The sequence below is a fragment of the Adiantum capillus-veneris genome, chromosome 25 (assembly GCF_014529385.1).
Source record: "Adiantum capillus-veneris isolate H3 chromosome 25, ASM1452938v2, whole genome shotgun sequence".
Classification (NCBI taxonomy): Eukaryota; Viridiplantae; Streptophyta; class Polypodiopsida; order Polypodiales; family Pteridaceae; genus Adiantum; species Adiantum capillus-veneris.
The window spans coordinates 136,760,320-136,775,432 of NC_140955.1; the positions used below are offsets into that span (position 1 = coordinate 136,760,320).

The window sequence follows — 15,113 nt, forward strand, 5'->3', positions numbered from 1 at the left end:
GCTTGAAGCAGCCTGCTTTATGGCTAGCTTTGACTCTGGTTCGGGCTCGAGCTCTGGCCTGAGCTAATATGTTTTAATACCTTTACTAACTAAATGGGATTTGATATTATGGTATAGGATGGTTGTGCTTTACATGGAATTCCGACTAGCTCTGGCTAGTACTCTTCTGACCAGAGCTAATACTTCTCGGAGGAAGTCGCATAGGATTTTCATTGGAAACTCTGGCTCTGGCTGGTACTCTTCTGGCCTGAGCTAATACTTCTTGGAGCTGATGGTTTCTAATACGTTTACTAACTAAAAGAGGTATGGTATTATGGTATAGGGTGGTTGCTCTTAACTTACAGATAATCGGACCTTACTACTTGGATGTTTTGCTTTGATATAGTTGCTTCATACACATACAAGGGCTGTATCTTGTAAAAGCTTGAAGCAGCCTGCTTTATGGATAGCTTTGACTCTGGTTCGGGCTCGAGCTCTGGCTAATAACGTATCTGACCCTGGAAGTTACGTCTTTGAAAGGGGATCGTGTATGGTATCTGAGTAGTGATGATTGCAAAACATCTAACCTTCATCAATTGCTTGGATATCTTGCATAGATCTGGTTTTGTACATACTTATTCCACTACATCAAGTGATGATGCTACCTTAAATATGCTATGGTTTAGATACTTTTTGCTCAGACTTACAATAAAATCTGATCTTCTACTAGTTGCTTGGAGGCCTGGCTTAGATCTGGCCCGTGCTGCCATATTCTGGTTCATTATTCTTTATGCTTGACTACATGAGATTTGGCAAAAAATAAGATTCGAACCAAGAAGGGTATAGTGTTACTCTAGCTCTGGCTGAGACTCCTCTAGCTTGGGTTCGTACTTCTCGGAGCTGATGGTTCGGCTTTTTCTTTGGTTTCAAGGGAAACTCTTTATGGAATGTAGAGTAATGCTGGTAAACATGCATGATTGTGTAACTTCAAGTTCTTGAATTCCGGCGTAAAATTGGTCGAAAGGTGACCCTAGTTGATTCTGGCCTTGAAGGGCTTGACCTTGAGGCATATGTTAAAGAATGGGACATGGATAGAAGCTAGACCGGCTAGTGGCAAATGGAATTTCATATGTGGTCCGCTAAACTCTTTGACTCGAGATTTTACTATAGTATGTACATATCACTTCAGGTTTAATCATTGTAGTTGTACTCTGGTGTTTATGGAGTCCTGCCACTTGAGAGCGGAAGAGGTCGCTCAAAAGGATAGAAGCTAGACCGGCTAGTGGCAAATGGAATTTCATATGTGGTCCGCTAAACTCTTTGACTCGAGATTTTACTATAGTATGTACATATCACTTCAGGTTTAATCATTGTAGTTGTACTCTGGTGTTTATGGAGTCCTGCCACTTGAGAGCGGAAGAGGTCGCTCAAAATGATGGCAAAAATTGTCAGGGTTTCATATATAAAGAAATTTGCAAAAGTGTGTAAAATTTATTTGTTTATTGATATCAGAGTCTACCAAGATATAGGTTGACTGCTCGGATGAGTACTACTGTTGATCCATTCAAGAGAGCACAGATCTCAAAAAAGCTTAAGGAAGCTAGGGCTGAATATATAGCAGCATTTGCGGCAAAGAACAGGTCATGGTTGAGGCAGAGAGCATATCTTAATCGAACCTGCAAGAATAAGGAGATAAATTATAAAGATACTTAAAAGAAAATCATTGGCAGTTTGTAAATTGATGAAGTTCGGTATGAAGATGTAACTGACTGCCAAAGTCTTATTAAAGTTCATTCATTTTTTAAAATAAAGTTTAATTGCAAAAAGAAGTTGAAACTTTGTGACATGGATAACAACTAGGATGCCCATACATCACCTGCAATGTAGAGCCAATGCTAATAGAATGTTATGTTGTTCTATGGGTGCAGGTGATGGCTACTCTCTTTGATTCAGCTTTTTGGTTGCTTTATTGTTGGGAGGAATGGCTGCTGGTTTGCAGTTTGTAAAAGAATTTCTACATTCGGACAGTGACTTGTACCAAACTGATAAGATTTATTTATACAAAATCATGTTGTCTAAAGTTTGTTTTGTATAATAAACCTTGTATTTATCTGGGTACCTTGGTCTTTGAACATTGTATGTTCGTTTGTGGGTAATATATGTAGATAACTAACACACACACCTATGTTGTTGTCAAAAAAGGGAAAGGGGGGGCGGGGGGGGGGGGGGGGGGGGGGGGGGGGCTTTTACTCATAGTTTCAGGTGATTGAACTCTGCCATGGTCTATACCAATTCATTGTCGATGGTTTGGGCTTGAGGGGGGGGTTGTTGGGTTCAAGCCCTTGTCGGTGTGTCTGAGCCGTGTGGGATCAAGCTCTATGGTTAATTTATGCATACCACAAGTTTATGTGGAGTTTGCATAGCAAATTAACAATTGTAGTCTTTTTAATCAATCAAGAAGGTGGTTATTTTTGTCGAAGGATTTCTCTCTCTCTCTCTCTCTCTCTCTCTCTCTCTCTCTCTCTCTCTCCATCTTCCCTCTTCTCCTCCTTTGCACGTTCTCAAGCATGCCATGGATCCTCACTGGCACCATCCACCATAGCCGTTGCGACCTTGTTGAACATCTCTGCATGGGGAGGGGGGGATATGCTTTTTTGTAAGATGAGGGGAGGCTGGCGTTGCAGCGTGGTCATATGTTCGGGTGGCTTAGACTAGCATTAGATTGAGCCTTCACCATGTCATGGTCAGAGCTCGAGTCCAAGCATCTTCGTTTTGATGGGTAACACTGAAGGGAAAGCTTGCACGAAATGGCATTTGGGAAAATTCCAACTTATAAATTGAAGAAGCTACTCGTAGGTGAAGCCAAAAATGCAAAAGTTTGCATAGTTTAGAGCTGGGTCGCACCCTGTGCTAGTAGGGCTAGTAAAGAAGAGAATCTGCCATATTCGAAAGGTTTCGTGCTTTTCATAGCTATGCAAAACGCTCATCCCTTCATTTTTGAAGGGACTACGCTATCAATCAGGAAGAAAAGAATGGAGTGCCTTTTTCTCCACGCTTGGTCCAATGGAATTGCAGGAAGACTAGTTAATTTTTAGCCATATTTTCGCAGTGCTGAAAATAAAACTTGAGTGCGACCCGGTTTCTCCTTCCCCCTCTTAAGCGACTCGGCTCTTGAAAACATGAAGGCTAGAACGCAACATCAATATTCTTTGGCGAGTTTGGAAACTCACCGCGTGGAAGCTCTCTTAGTAGCCAATTTGAGTGGGAGCTCTTACCGGTAGGGAACGTTAGCAGCACTATTTGAATTTCAAATTGGGACTTAGAGCAGAAGTGTGAAAGTTCGAAAGTAAAACCTTGACGTGTGCGAGCGAGCGAGAAGGGGAGAGGGGAAGGGGTTCGAGTTCGCTTGCTGCAGAGGCTTGCTCATTGAGCAACCGCAGAGGAGCAACAATGGAAGCTCTCTTCGTCGACCAGGAAAACCTCGGAGTTGCACCTAAGAAGGTATCATAGAGTCCTCTTCTGTCATTCTTTCGGTCGGTCGCACAAAATGGATCTGCGTGAGCATTTTTTTCACATTTTCGTTTTTAGTGATGTCCTGCTAACTCCAAGCATCACCACCGTGACATTCCATGCTGTACTGTCTGCTATGGCGATTGTTTCATGTTAACTAGCCTGCAATTGTTCATTCAAATGAATCTTTTCCACTCATAAGTGAACTATGCATACTGCCCTAGGGTTTCTATATATCTCCTATTTCATGCCTTGACCTTTAGACTTTGTAGTCCTTAATAACAGATGAAGTCTGCTGCCATGGATAATTATTTATCTAACGTCTCACTACACCAATTTCTTGACTTTCTATTGATAATCGTCTCAGTACTTGTTAAAGTGTTGTTTTAGTTTCATAACTATTGCCTAAAATTTGTGTGTTTATTTGAGCATTGTAATAGATTCATCTTTTAATTTAGGGATCCAAGGCAAAGGCTGCAAAGGACACTGTCCCTGCTGCAAAGCCTCTTCAGTCCAGCTCTAATGCCAACATTGGAGCAGGGAGGCAAGAGAAAACTATTGAAGAAACGTATCAGAAAAAGACTCAGCTGGAACATATTTTACTTCGGCCAGATACTTATGTCGGCTCCATTGAGAAGCATACACAAAGCTTGTGGGTGTACGAGGGACAAACCTTGGTATTTAGAAGTGTCACTTATGTGCCAGGATTATACAAGATCTTTGATGAAATTCTTGTCAATGCTGCTGACAATAAGCAACGGGACCATACCATGGATTCATTAAAAGTTAACATAGATGTGGCGCAAAATACAATCAGTGTCTATAATAATGGTGATGGAGTTCCTGTTGAGATTCATGGAGAAGAAGGAGTGTATGTGCCTGAGATGATTTTTGGGCACCTGCTAACTAGTAGCAACTATGATGACACTCAGAAGAAGACAACAGGTGGTCGCAATGGCTATGGGGCAAAGCTGGCAAACATTTTTTCAACAGAATTCATCATCGAAACAGCAGATGGGAAGCGAGGAAGGCGTTACAAGCAGGTTACTTGCACAATAATGTTGCATTTGTTTGCTCAACAAATCTCTGCACAAACAAACCATACTCCAGTGTTCATGTATTGAACCCTATGTGCAGGTATTCAAGAATAACATGAGCAGCAAGTCTGATCCCATTATCACCAGTTGCAAGTCTAACGAGAATTGGACTAGAGTCACCTTCAAACCAGACCTTGCCAAATTTCGAATGACGTCGCTCGAGGATGATGTGGTTGCTCTTATGAGTAAGAGAGCTCTTGACCTTGCAGGCTGCTTAGGAAAGACGGTCAAAGTAGAATTAAATGGTCAGAGGTTGCCGATCAAGTCGTTTCAGGACTATGTTGGTCTCTACCTTGACACTGTCAACAAGAACAGAGAAGAACCTCTTCCCCGGTAAAGTCAAATGTCTCCTTAGCCTTTTATGCTATGCTATTGATTATTTCATGGTTGATTTGTGCATCCTGCATTGTCTGCCTGCATTGTTTCCATTTCCAGGTATACTACATTAGTAAGGTCTTATGTTTGGGTGTACTTCTGGTACATCACTTGCTAGCTTCTTACATTTTGCTCGCATCAACATTCCATTGCAGGTTTTGTCTTAAAAAACAAAATCCATTTTAGATTTAAAGAGTTGTTTAACTTTACCAGCTATTGTTTCTCTTTGTAGAGCAAAGGCCATTCTTAATAGTGTGTTTTTGCAACTTCAGGATCTATGAACGTGTAAATGATCGATGGGAAGTTTGTGTTAGTCTTAGTGATGGCCAATTTCAGCAGGTAAACATGGTTTCTTGGCAATACCCTGTTTCATTCTAGGTCAGAAAATTGTGGTAATGTTTCAGTCACTTCGCATGCTTTCAGGTGAGCTTTGTGAACTCAATTGCAACAATCAGGGGAGGCACTCATGTTCATTACGTAACAGATCAAGTAGCAAACCATGTCATGGGTATTGTAAATAAGAAAAACAAGAATGCAGGAGTGAAGGCATTTCAAATCAAGAATCACATGTGGGTATTTGTCAATGCTCTCATTGACAACCCTGCATTCGACTCTCAAACAAAAGAGACATTGACTACAAGACAGAACAGCTTTGGCTCCAAGTGTGAGCTCTCGCAGGAATTTATGAAGAAAGGTACTGCATTTGTTAGCTGGTCTGCTATGTCCCCATTTCAAACTAGAGAGGCTGACTTGTGTTATTTTTTCAGTTGCAAAGTGTGGAGTGGTTGAGAGTATTCTGTCCTGGGCTGACTTCAAGCAAAGCAAAGAATTGAAGAAAAATGATGGGATGAAGAGACAACGATTAACTGGAATAACGAAACTGGATGATGCCAATGATGCGGGTGGCAGGTATTCTGAAGAGTGTACTCTCATCCTGACTGAAGGAGATTCTGCAAAAGCTCTTGCTGTAAGTAGCCTTGACATGCCCAAACCAATGACAATTATCTTTGATGAAATCCACAAACAATGTCTTTCTTGTTGTTATGACATGCAGATGAGTGGTATTAGTGTTGTCGGTAGGAACCGGTACGGTGTTTTTCCACTCCGAGGAAAACTCTTGAATGTACGTGAAGCCAACCACAAGCAAATAATGGAAAATCAGGAAATTAATCACATCAAGCAGATATTAGGCCTACAACATGGGAAGGAGTACACAAATGCCAAAACACTTCGATATGGCCACCTAATGATAATGACCGATCAGGTGTGTGACTGTGGTCATATGTGTGTGCAGCTGTGTGTGGCTGCATGAGTGATTCCCTGACTATAATGCACGTCTTAAGGGCCTCTTAACTCTGCAGGATCATGATGGATCTCACATCAAAGGCTTGCTAATCAACTTCATCCATTCCTTCTGGCCGTCTCTGTTGAAGATTCCTTCATTTCTCCTGGAATTCATTACCCCAATTGTCAAGGTTTGATTGTGCCAATCCACTAGTTTTTGATTCCGGACTACATTATTAAATGCTGAGAAAATGTGCTTTGCATAATGCCAGGCCACACATAAGAATGGAAGGGTTTTGTCATTCTACACTATGCCTGAATATGAAGCTTGGAAACAATCACTGGATGGGCACACAAGTGGTTGGAGTATCAAGTACTATAAGGTTTGCTGTTTTGATTGAGGTCTGTGGTAGATCATGCTTGAGACTTTTCTAATACTTATAGGATTTCAGGGTCTGGGTACAAGTACTGCAAAGGAGGGTAAAGAATATTTCAGAGACCTTGATAAGAATAAGAAAGACTTTGCATGGGAGACTGCGGAAGATGGTGAAGCTATTGAGATGGCATTCAGTAAGAAGAAGATTGATGCCCGAAAGACATGGCTTCGCAACTTTGAGGTGACTTGTCATGTTTGCTGTTTTCTCTTTTTGCAGAACGAATTCAGAAAATAACCTTGACAAGTTGATGACCATTATATTTTGGCAGCCTGGGACATTCCTGGACCAATCAGCCAAAATTATCAAGTACAGCGATTTTGTCAACAGAGAACTGATATTGTTCTCAATGGCTGATTTAGCGAGGTCCATCCCTTCGATGGTGGATGGGTTAAAACCAGGCCAAAGAAAGATATTGTTCTGCTCCTTCAAGCGAAATTTTGTCTCTCAAGCAAAGGTGTGTTCCTTTCTTGTAGGCTCTGCTGTCATAGCATGGAACCAAAAAACTTTACAAAAGTGCTTTTTGTCCAGGTTGCACAGTTTTCAGGTTATGTTTCGGAGCACTCTGCGTACCACCATGGTGAGCAAAGTCTGGTGAGCACCATCATAGGAATGGCACAGAATTATGTGGGAAGCAACAACATCAACTTGCTTTCTCCATTAGGGCAGTTCGGCACAAGAAGCCAGGTAATGTGGACCTCTGGTGCCATATAGTAGAAAGGGTAACTGACTCAGAAACAGCTTGATTATGTCAATTTTCTTGTAGGGTGGAAAAGATCACGCAAGTGGTCGATACATCTTCACATGCTTATCCCCTATAACACGCTATATCTTTCCCAAAGGTGATGACATTCTCCTGGAGTACCTAAAGGAAGATGGGCAACAGATTGAACCGACCTGGTTGGTGTCTTGAGATGCAGCTAGTCTCCCAACATTAAAGAAGTCCTAATTAGAATAGCTTTCTCGAGCTGACAATGACTGGGTTGCAATGATTCAGGTACTGTCCTATATTACCCATGGTGCTTGTTAATGGAAGTGAAGGGATTGGAACTGGTTGGAGTACATTTGTTCCCAACTATAATCCCCGGGATATTGTGGCAAATATTCATCGTCTGCTTAATGATGAACCAATGGAATCTATGGATCCGTGGTATAAAGGGTTTCAGGTACTTAGAAAGTGGATTATGCTATGCCAATAATGCCTTGCTGCTGTATCTCCTCATTATTGAGATTGTTTACTTTATTTCTAATCAGGGCACCATCGAGCATACTGTGACTAAAGAATCTGGAAGATCCTATACAATATCAGGTGTATATGAACTAGTTGATGAGACTACATTGAGAATCACGGAGCTTCCGGTGAGGAAATGGACCCAGGATTACAAAGAGTTCCTTGAAAGCATGATGAACCCCACTGATAAAATAAAAGAGCCATTTATCAAGGTCCGTTGACACCCTCCTTTTCTCTGATTCTTCTGCTTTTGTATTAAGGAGATGACACATGCTTTCTTGCCATTTTAGGATTATCGAGAACACAACACGGACACCCGTGTGAATTTTGAAGTGCAACTTTCAGAGAACAACATGGCTGTGGCTCTTGCTGAGGGAATGCCCAAGAAGTTCAAGCTAACAACAACCATCAGTACAAGCAACATGCACCTCTTTGATGCCAGAGGCCACATAAGGAAGTTTGAGTCACCTGAGGAGAGTATCCTCCATTTTTGGCATTACTGACTAGATTTAGGTTCCACTTCTCAGATTTCCTTCTTGATTTTCAAGTCAATTAGATGAACTGTATTTGTCAAACTTAACTAAGCACAGTTCTGGAGGCATTTTTTTCCATCCGCTTGGAGCTTTATGTAAAACGGAAGGTGAGTCTGAGATAATAAAAATGACGAAAGCTAGGCCAAAAGAATGCCTTGAATGCGAATTTATATTCCCATCTTTATTTGTGCAGGAGGTGCAACTCCAGAATTTGGAGTTAGAGCTTCTCAAGCTCGACAACAAAGTCCGTTTTGTCCTTGGCGTTGTAAAAGGGGAGATAATTGTCAACAACAGAAAGCGGGCTGAGCTTCTGCTGGAATTAAAGCTTAAAGGCTTCACACCCTTCCCCAAGAAATCCAAGACTGGTGAGCCTGTGGTTGCTGGGACTGAAAACCCTGAAGGAGACGAGGGCAATGAGGCAGAGGATGTGGGCAAGGGGGTCAAAGCTGGCGACTATGAGTACTTACTGTCAATGCCGATAGGTACTCTAACCTTAGAGAAAGTTCAAAGCCTGTGCAACGACAAGGACAAGCTGGAGGGAGATGTCGAAGAGCTCAAGAGAGCAACTCCTAAGTCCCTGTGGCTTAAAGACCTTGACGAATTTCTTGTCCAACTCAACGTATGCACCTCACACCTCCGTATGTGTTGTGGTTGGCAGGGTCATGCGAAGATTTGCTCTTATCGTTGGTTTTGGCTGCAGGCACAAGAGTTGGAAGAGGCCAAAGAAGAGGAGTACGAAATGAAGCATGCTTCCAAAGAGGGAGGGCGGCCAATGAAACGTGCTCCGGCCAAGAAAGCTATCCCTGCAGGTGTGGAACCTTTTCCTATTGAGAATGCTGAGAACCTTAGTACCTTACCCTTTGGCATTTCTAAAGCTTATGCAATTGTTGAGTGCAGAAAAGGCAAGCTCCAAGGCAGCACCCCAGATCAAGCTACCATCGAAGAAGGCAGCACCAGCCAAACCTCCTACTCCAGTGGTACGTAAAGTTTAAGGTAGTGGTCAGTGTTGCATTTATCACTTTAACAGGATCTGTGAATTTCTGCTACAGAATGTTGACAGCGATGATGAAGACCTTGGAGTTAGTCTTAGAGAACGCTTAGCTGTGTACTCTAAGTCTGTAAATGGTAAGCACGCAGTCCAAATTAAGCCAAGCAGTTTGACATGCAACTGTCTAATTTCAAAGCTCCTTGTTGATCACAGTGCCTCCCCTTGAGAAGATGGATGAAGAGCAGCGAGCATCAGTGGAAGATGAAGGACAAGTCACGAGTGAAGATGTAATGCCGAAGCCTAGAAAGAAAGGGGCTGGAGGCCGGCCGAGAAAGGTGATTGTGGATAGTGACAATGATAGTGGCTCTGCTACGGATGATAACTCAGATTGGGATATGGAGGACAAACCAAAGAAAGGGAAGAAAGCGGTCGTTCCGGCTGCTAAAAAAGGAGGTGCAGCAGCAGGGAGGAAGACAAAAGTTGCACCTGTAGCATCAAAGGCAGTGGCAGCCTCAAAGCTCGAAGAAGTTGAGGGTGGTGCAGCTGTGGGTAAGAAGAGAGGGAACACCACTAAAGCAAAAGGGCAGAAGCTTATGGAGGAGATGATTGCGCAAGAGAGTTCTCCGGTGCAGAAGTCTCCTGCTCAAAAAGTGAGGCGTATGCGCCCTTCTCCATTCCATAAGAAGAGTGGTTCAATTACGGCCAAACTGGCAGCAGAGGAGCAACATCAGGAAGATGATGGAGAGAAAGAAGTGGAGGAGGTGTCTGCAGGCCCTGCTGCAGCCCGACCTAAAAGGGCGAACCGTGCGGTTGTGCAGTATGTAATCAGTGACGATGACGAAGAAGAGGTAAGTGGAGGAGGAGACGATTTCTCTGACTTTGAAGCTGAGGAGTCTGAATAGATACATCAGTGGCTTTATGGATAGAGCACCTGTGTCAGTTACTTGTTGACACGGCCGATGCAAAGCTGTAAATATTTACCATTGTGGTTAAAAAATTGGCCTTATTACCCATTTAAGGTCTATCCATCATGTGCCTTTCTGTCTTCAGGCAGTCCTCAAATGTTAACTCGTCGTTCGTTTTGATTCGAAGGTTTTAAGTTGCAGAAGTTTTATTCATCCTGTGCTTTTCTGTCTTCAGGTAGCCCTCTCAAATGTAATTCATCTTCCTGTTAATTTTGATTTGAAGGTTTTAATTTGCAGATGTTTTCTAAAGTTTGGATAATCCTTAGGATTTGAGTTTTATTATTTCACAAACATGGACCACCAATGAACACTGGCACCGACGAGTTGTTTTTCACAGTAGCAGAGCATCTGAAGTGCAGGTGCACTTGTCAGTGCACGTTATTACTTGAATAGATTACTTTTTAAAATTATATTTGGAATTGCAGATGCTGTGTGCATGTTGCTAGCTGAAACATTACATAAAAATGTCATGACCATTGCATGCATCTTGAGAGAGTTGGCAATCGGCAGGGGCTAACATTTTGGATGAGGTTTCAAGGCAAAGGTGGAACATGATATCGTGGTCCTCTTGTGGGTGTGTATACTGTCCCAACAACTGTGATGCATTTCCTCCAAGCCTAAGTGTCCTCAGAATTCCCCCATCTTGCAACATTGCCTCTTGGAATGCTATGATCATAGGTTGCTCTAAAACTGGCCAAGCATGCGAATGCAGTGCAAGAACAACTTCAACTTCCATGTTGGACATGTTGAGAAACTTCAAATTTCTGACGCATCACGATCTTCTGTGAGTGGTGCTTATGGGTACTCTATTTAAGGGAGGTGTTGTCCTAGAGAAGAGTTGTTTGAAAGCTCATCTCTTGTGATTATAATGGGTATGGTCAACCGGCTCTAGAATGCATCTGTCAACATGACACGTTGGAATGACCTCTGCTGCCAGTCCAATGATTGGCCATAGGCAGGGGAAACATAAGACCTTGAGATAGAGAAAGCATATTAATATGCTTGGTTTATGCATAAATGCTTGAGTGGTACTGCTTCTTTGGTGCAAAGTTCCATAAGCAAGCTTTCTCCTTGGTATGCCATTTAGAGTGCTCTAATTGCACGGTGTGAGTCTCACCAAATCAAATTTATGTGGCTGTTTTCATTTGGGAGAAAGGACTTATTAGATGACTGATGTCAATCTGTGGATGTGCTGCTACAGTCTATAGCAATGCCCACCAAGCAAGACTAGTTTTCAAAAGCTTAAGCTACAAAATCCCAGATAGATTTCAAGCTTGCCTTAAAGTTGACCGGGAAAATTCTACATGTTTTAATCTAACATGTTTTAATTCTGCACCCTAAAACCTTGGCTATACCATATCAGATAAAACATAAAACAAAATGATCAACAGCGAACCCAATGTCAGATGGAAAAAAGAACACAGCACAAGCTCTTTTATTGATGTATTTCATGAGGAGCCACACGGGAATGACCATTAACATTTGTTTGCTATTCTGGTACAGGATGATTGAGATAAGAAAGCACGCAAACATACACACATTTTTTCCTGGCTTTGGAAGGGTCATAGATGAGAAGTAGAATTTTACACTCGTCCCTTTCCATAACACTTTAGAAAATCCATCAGGAGCTAGCAGGCAAGGTCACAGACCTCTCATATGTACATGTATGCGACACTGAAAAATGTAGCGTTGTTCGGACCAGGACAGCTTTGCGACAAAAGGGCTGTACGATTTGTCTGTAGATAGACAATCATTAGAAAGAATTTACAACAGCCACTCACAACTACGAGCACAGAAGGTCCCATTGGCCCCTTGCCAAAATGCACAACCACGAAGATACTGTTGTTGCACTGTAAAAAATAGTCTAAGGTGAACATTAAATCCAGTATTTCCCCTACCATCTTCAGAGGTGACATAACTCATACCTTGACAGTAGAGAAACATTCCAAACATGCATTCTAAGCCATTATCTTGGCAGATCTCAGATAGAAGCTGTCAACTACTGTGAAAATCACATCTGCTTTCGAATTGTCAAAAACAATCAGACAACCTGCTCCTTGATCGAGAGTCCCTGCGAACTTTTTGTCCAGAATCATTTGAGAAAGCTTTGACTCAACGGTATCCATCGGCAGACCTATAAGCTCTGAAATGTGACTGATCACCTGCAAAGGTTCTGCTCCAAAAGGGTATCATACAGAGAAGATATATGACGGTGAACAATTGGATCTCTTACAGTAAGCTTCTGTGACAGCTTTCATGGCATCTAAATCTCTTACTGTAAGCTTCTGCGACAGCTTTCATGGCATCTAAATCAACTGGATCTCTTACATGTCTTTCAAAGATCTCTTACTGTAAGCTTCTGCGACAGCTTTCATGGCATCTAAATCAACACCTGTGTACTTCAAACCCAGCCTTGGAAGAAATAAGCCCAGCCACATCATCTGCCTGGGTAGTCATAATCTTGCATAAAAGAATGTACTTCAGGCTGTAAATAGCCTGTGGATCATCGAATGCACTGAAAGCCTCAAAGGCTTCAAAGAAATAACTGAAGGCTGTCTACTCCTTACTTTCCATGAGGAGGGCAGCAAGGGGGGCCTCAACAGGCGCCATGTCAAGAAAGTTCTCTTTTGTGCACGGGTCCACTCCACCTCCCTACAAAACAGCCAAAATTGTTCGAGGGATTATTGATGCGGTTGCAAAGATACCTGGAACCTCACAGCTTCATATATTTTTGGCTTTTGGAATGTAAGAGAAAAAATGCCGCACCTTCGAAGCAAACTTCGAAGCTCCTCCGCCATTTTCTCCTGTGGGAGGAGATTCGAAAGGTTGAAGATGGATGCGAAGTGCTTCTGAGGAGGACGAGAATCCTTAATGATCTGCTTCAGAATAGCGATTGCATTGTCGAAAAAGGTGGAAGCCATAGCTTGGAATGTTGAGCTGTGGATGGCCTCTCCGAAGTCCCGGCACCAACTAAAACTGTTCGTGAGAGATGGCTTAAATAGACGAAGCAACCCTAGAGACGTTCTCGTTCGACGTAGGAGTGAAATTCACGCACACACACATGTCACGCAACCTAGAACTAGAATCAAGACACTGTCACACCATCTGCTTGCTGAAACTTACCTAAAACCATACGTGGAAACCAAAAATTTACAGTTCCAACTTCCAGAAAAACCTTGTGGAAACAAGTAATTTACAGCTTTACAGCATCATCAGAAAAAAATCCAAGAGAAGAGAGAGCACTCAGCAAAACTGTCAGAATTGCTTTGAATTTACATTTGCTTTCAGAGTTTACACAAAGAGAAGAGAGAGCACTCAGCAAAACTGGCAGAATTATGCTCACATCAAAAGTATTGCTTTGAAATTGCTTTTAGAGTTTACAAAATCCTGACACACAGCCGTAGATTCGCTTCTTTTTCAAAGGGACTAAGAACACTCCTCCCTCCAAGACAGCCTTCATTCCATTGATTTCTTTTCCAAGGTAGATAATTGCACCTAGCAAATAGAAATTTACAATTTATAAAAAAATAAAAAGAGAAAGAAAAAATTAGTACTAAAAACAAAATAATCACTTACCGCCTAAAAAAGGCAACAACAAGTCGTTGCTAATAGTTCTGCCCGAGATCGGCTGACAGGGCGAGGACGAGCGCAACGGCAACAGCAGGAGGAGGAGCAGCAGCAGGTGGAGGAACAGGAGCTGCTGGAGCAGCTGGAGTAGCAACAGCAGAAGGAGACGGAGGCGGCGGCGGTGGAGGGGGGAACGTAGATGTGTGGTACATCGCACTAGGCCCAGGCGCGATCATCTTCCTCAATACTTACTGAGAATGACGGCACGTAATGCCACCCTTTAAATAACCCTTTTTTAAAGGGGGGAAAGTAGTAATAAATTAAAGGATACAAAAACTCGACTGCTTCGTTAGCCACATTTGTATTGGATTGAAGCGAGCCCAAGGGTAGGACAAAACAAGAACCAAGAAGAGAGAAGCTTGTGAGAGAGAGAGAGAGAGAGAGAGAGAGAGAGAGAGAGACATTGTGTTTTGTATTTCACAAATCCTATTATCTTAAGTTGACATAATGCTGTGTTTGACCCAATAGTTATAAGATGCTCAATTTTGACCCAGAAAATTAATGTACAATGTGCAGCGGCTTGTCGATGGTAGAAGCGCACATGCAGAACGCTTGTGTCTCATTCCGATTCGAGATGGCGGGAAGACAGCCCCTTAGAACGAGGAAAATCCAGTGGTTGACGTGCAAGTCTGTAGCCCACCAATCGGCACGCCATCGTCTAGCATCGGATTCTCCAACCCACTGAGGAGAAAGCAAAGTCATGACTGTGCTTCCGTCCTTCAACTAAGTGAAGTTTGTCACTGCTCTCAAAGTGAAGCTTCTCTCCCTCCTCTTTCTCATCATATTTCTTTTTTGCCCTGCTGTAAGTTTCCTTGCAACTCCCTGGTTTCTTTGCAACTCTCTGTGTTGGGAGAAGAGGGGGGAGATCGACCGCTTAAAGTACTCAACATAAGCTTTCAAGCCATCACCATCAAACTGTCCACCTCTTCTTCCAATTTCCAAGCACACACACTCACCTAAACTATGACACACACACACACAGTAAACAGAGAATTGATATAGACAAGCTTGTAAGGAGGTGTAAGAGATGTGTAAGAGATGGAGACTAGATTAGAGAGTACACAACAAAATAACCATAGCTTAAGAGAGT

At 42.5% G+C, this 15,113-nt stretch overlaps 2 protein-coding genes across 2 annotated transcripts; one reads left to right on the plus strand and one right to left on the minus strand.

Moving 5' to 3' along the window:
• The first annotated feature begins 3,291 nt into the window (after positions 1–3,291).
• TOPII (topoisomerase II) lies at positions 3,292–10,549 on the plus strand. The gene is made up of 22 exons (XM_086499451.1): positions 3,292–3,480; positions 3,948–4,532; positions 4,627–4,919; positions 5,234–5,300; positions 5,385–5,655; positions 5,729–5,928; positions 6,016–6,225; positions 6,323–6,436; positions 6,518–6,628; positions 6,698–6,862; positions 6,951–7,136; positions 7,211–7,366; positions 7,446–7,579; positions 7,677–7,845; positions 7,934–8,122; positions 8,201–8,387; positions 8,501–8,550; positions 8,637–9,062; positions 9,144–9,252; positions 9,341–9,420; positions 9,493–9,568; positions 9,645–10,549. Exons 1-22 carry the CDS (start codon positions 3,430–3,432, stop codon positions 10,331–10,333), a joined length of 4,518 nt encoding a protein of 1,505 aa, XP_086355577.1. The 5' UTR covers positions 3,292–3,429; the 3' UTR covers positions 10,334–10,549.
• A 1,586-nt stretch (positions 10,550–12,135) lies between these two features.
• On the minus strand, positions 12,136–14,183 carry LOC147425715 (uncharacterized). Its single transcript, XM_086499695.1, has 6 exons — positions 13,973–14,183; positions 13,163–13,891; positions 12,964–13,048; positions 12,747–12,837; positions 12,559–12,569; positions 12,136–12,474 (listed from the first exon to the last, which is right to left on the minus strand). Exons 2-6 carry the CDS (start codon positions 13,315–13,317, stop codon positions 12,355–12,357), a joined length of 462 nt encoding a protein of 153 aa, XP_086355821.1. The 5' UTR covers positions 13,318–13,891; positions 13,973–14,183; the 3' UTR covers positions 12,136–12,354.
• Positions 14,184–15,113: the final 930 nt, after the last annotated feature.

Bases quoted from the DNA above. Each gene is read 5' to 3' on its own strand.
- TOPII (XM_086499451.1), top strand. From the start codon at position 3,430: ATGGAAGCTCTCTTCGTCGACCAGGAAAACCTCGGAGTTGCACCTAAG. The intron at 8,123-8,200 runs GTCCGTTGACAC...TTGCCATTTTAG, and splicing joins TAAAAGAGCCATTTATCAAG to GATTATCGAGAACACAACAC. The intron at 8,388-8,500 runs GTATCCTCCATT...AACTAAGCACAG, and splicing joins GTTTGAGTCACCTGAGGAGA to TTCTGGAGGCATTTTTTTCC.
- LOC147425715 (XM_086499695.1), bottom strand. From the start codon at position 13,317: ATGGCTTCCACCTTTTTCGACAATGCAATCGCTATTCTGAAGCAGATC. The intron at 13,049-13,162 runs GTGCGGCATTTT...GCTGTTTTGTAG, and splicing joins CTTCGAAGTTTGCTTCGAAG to GGAGGTGGAGTGGACCCGTG. The intron at 12,838-12,963 runs GTAAGGAGTAGA...CTACCCAGGCAG, and splicing joins TGCTGCCCTCCTCATGGAAA to ATGATGTGGCTGGGCTTATT.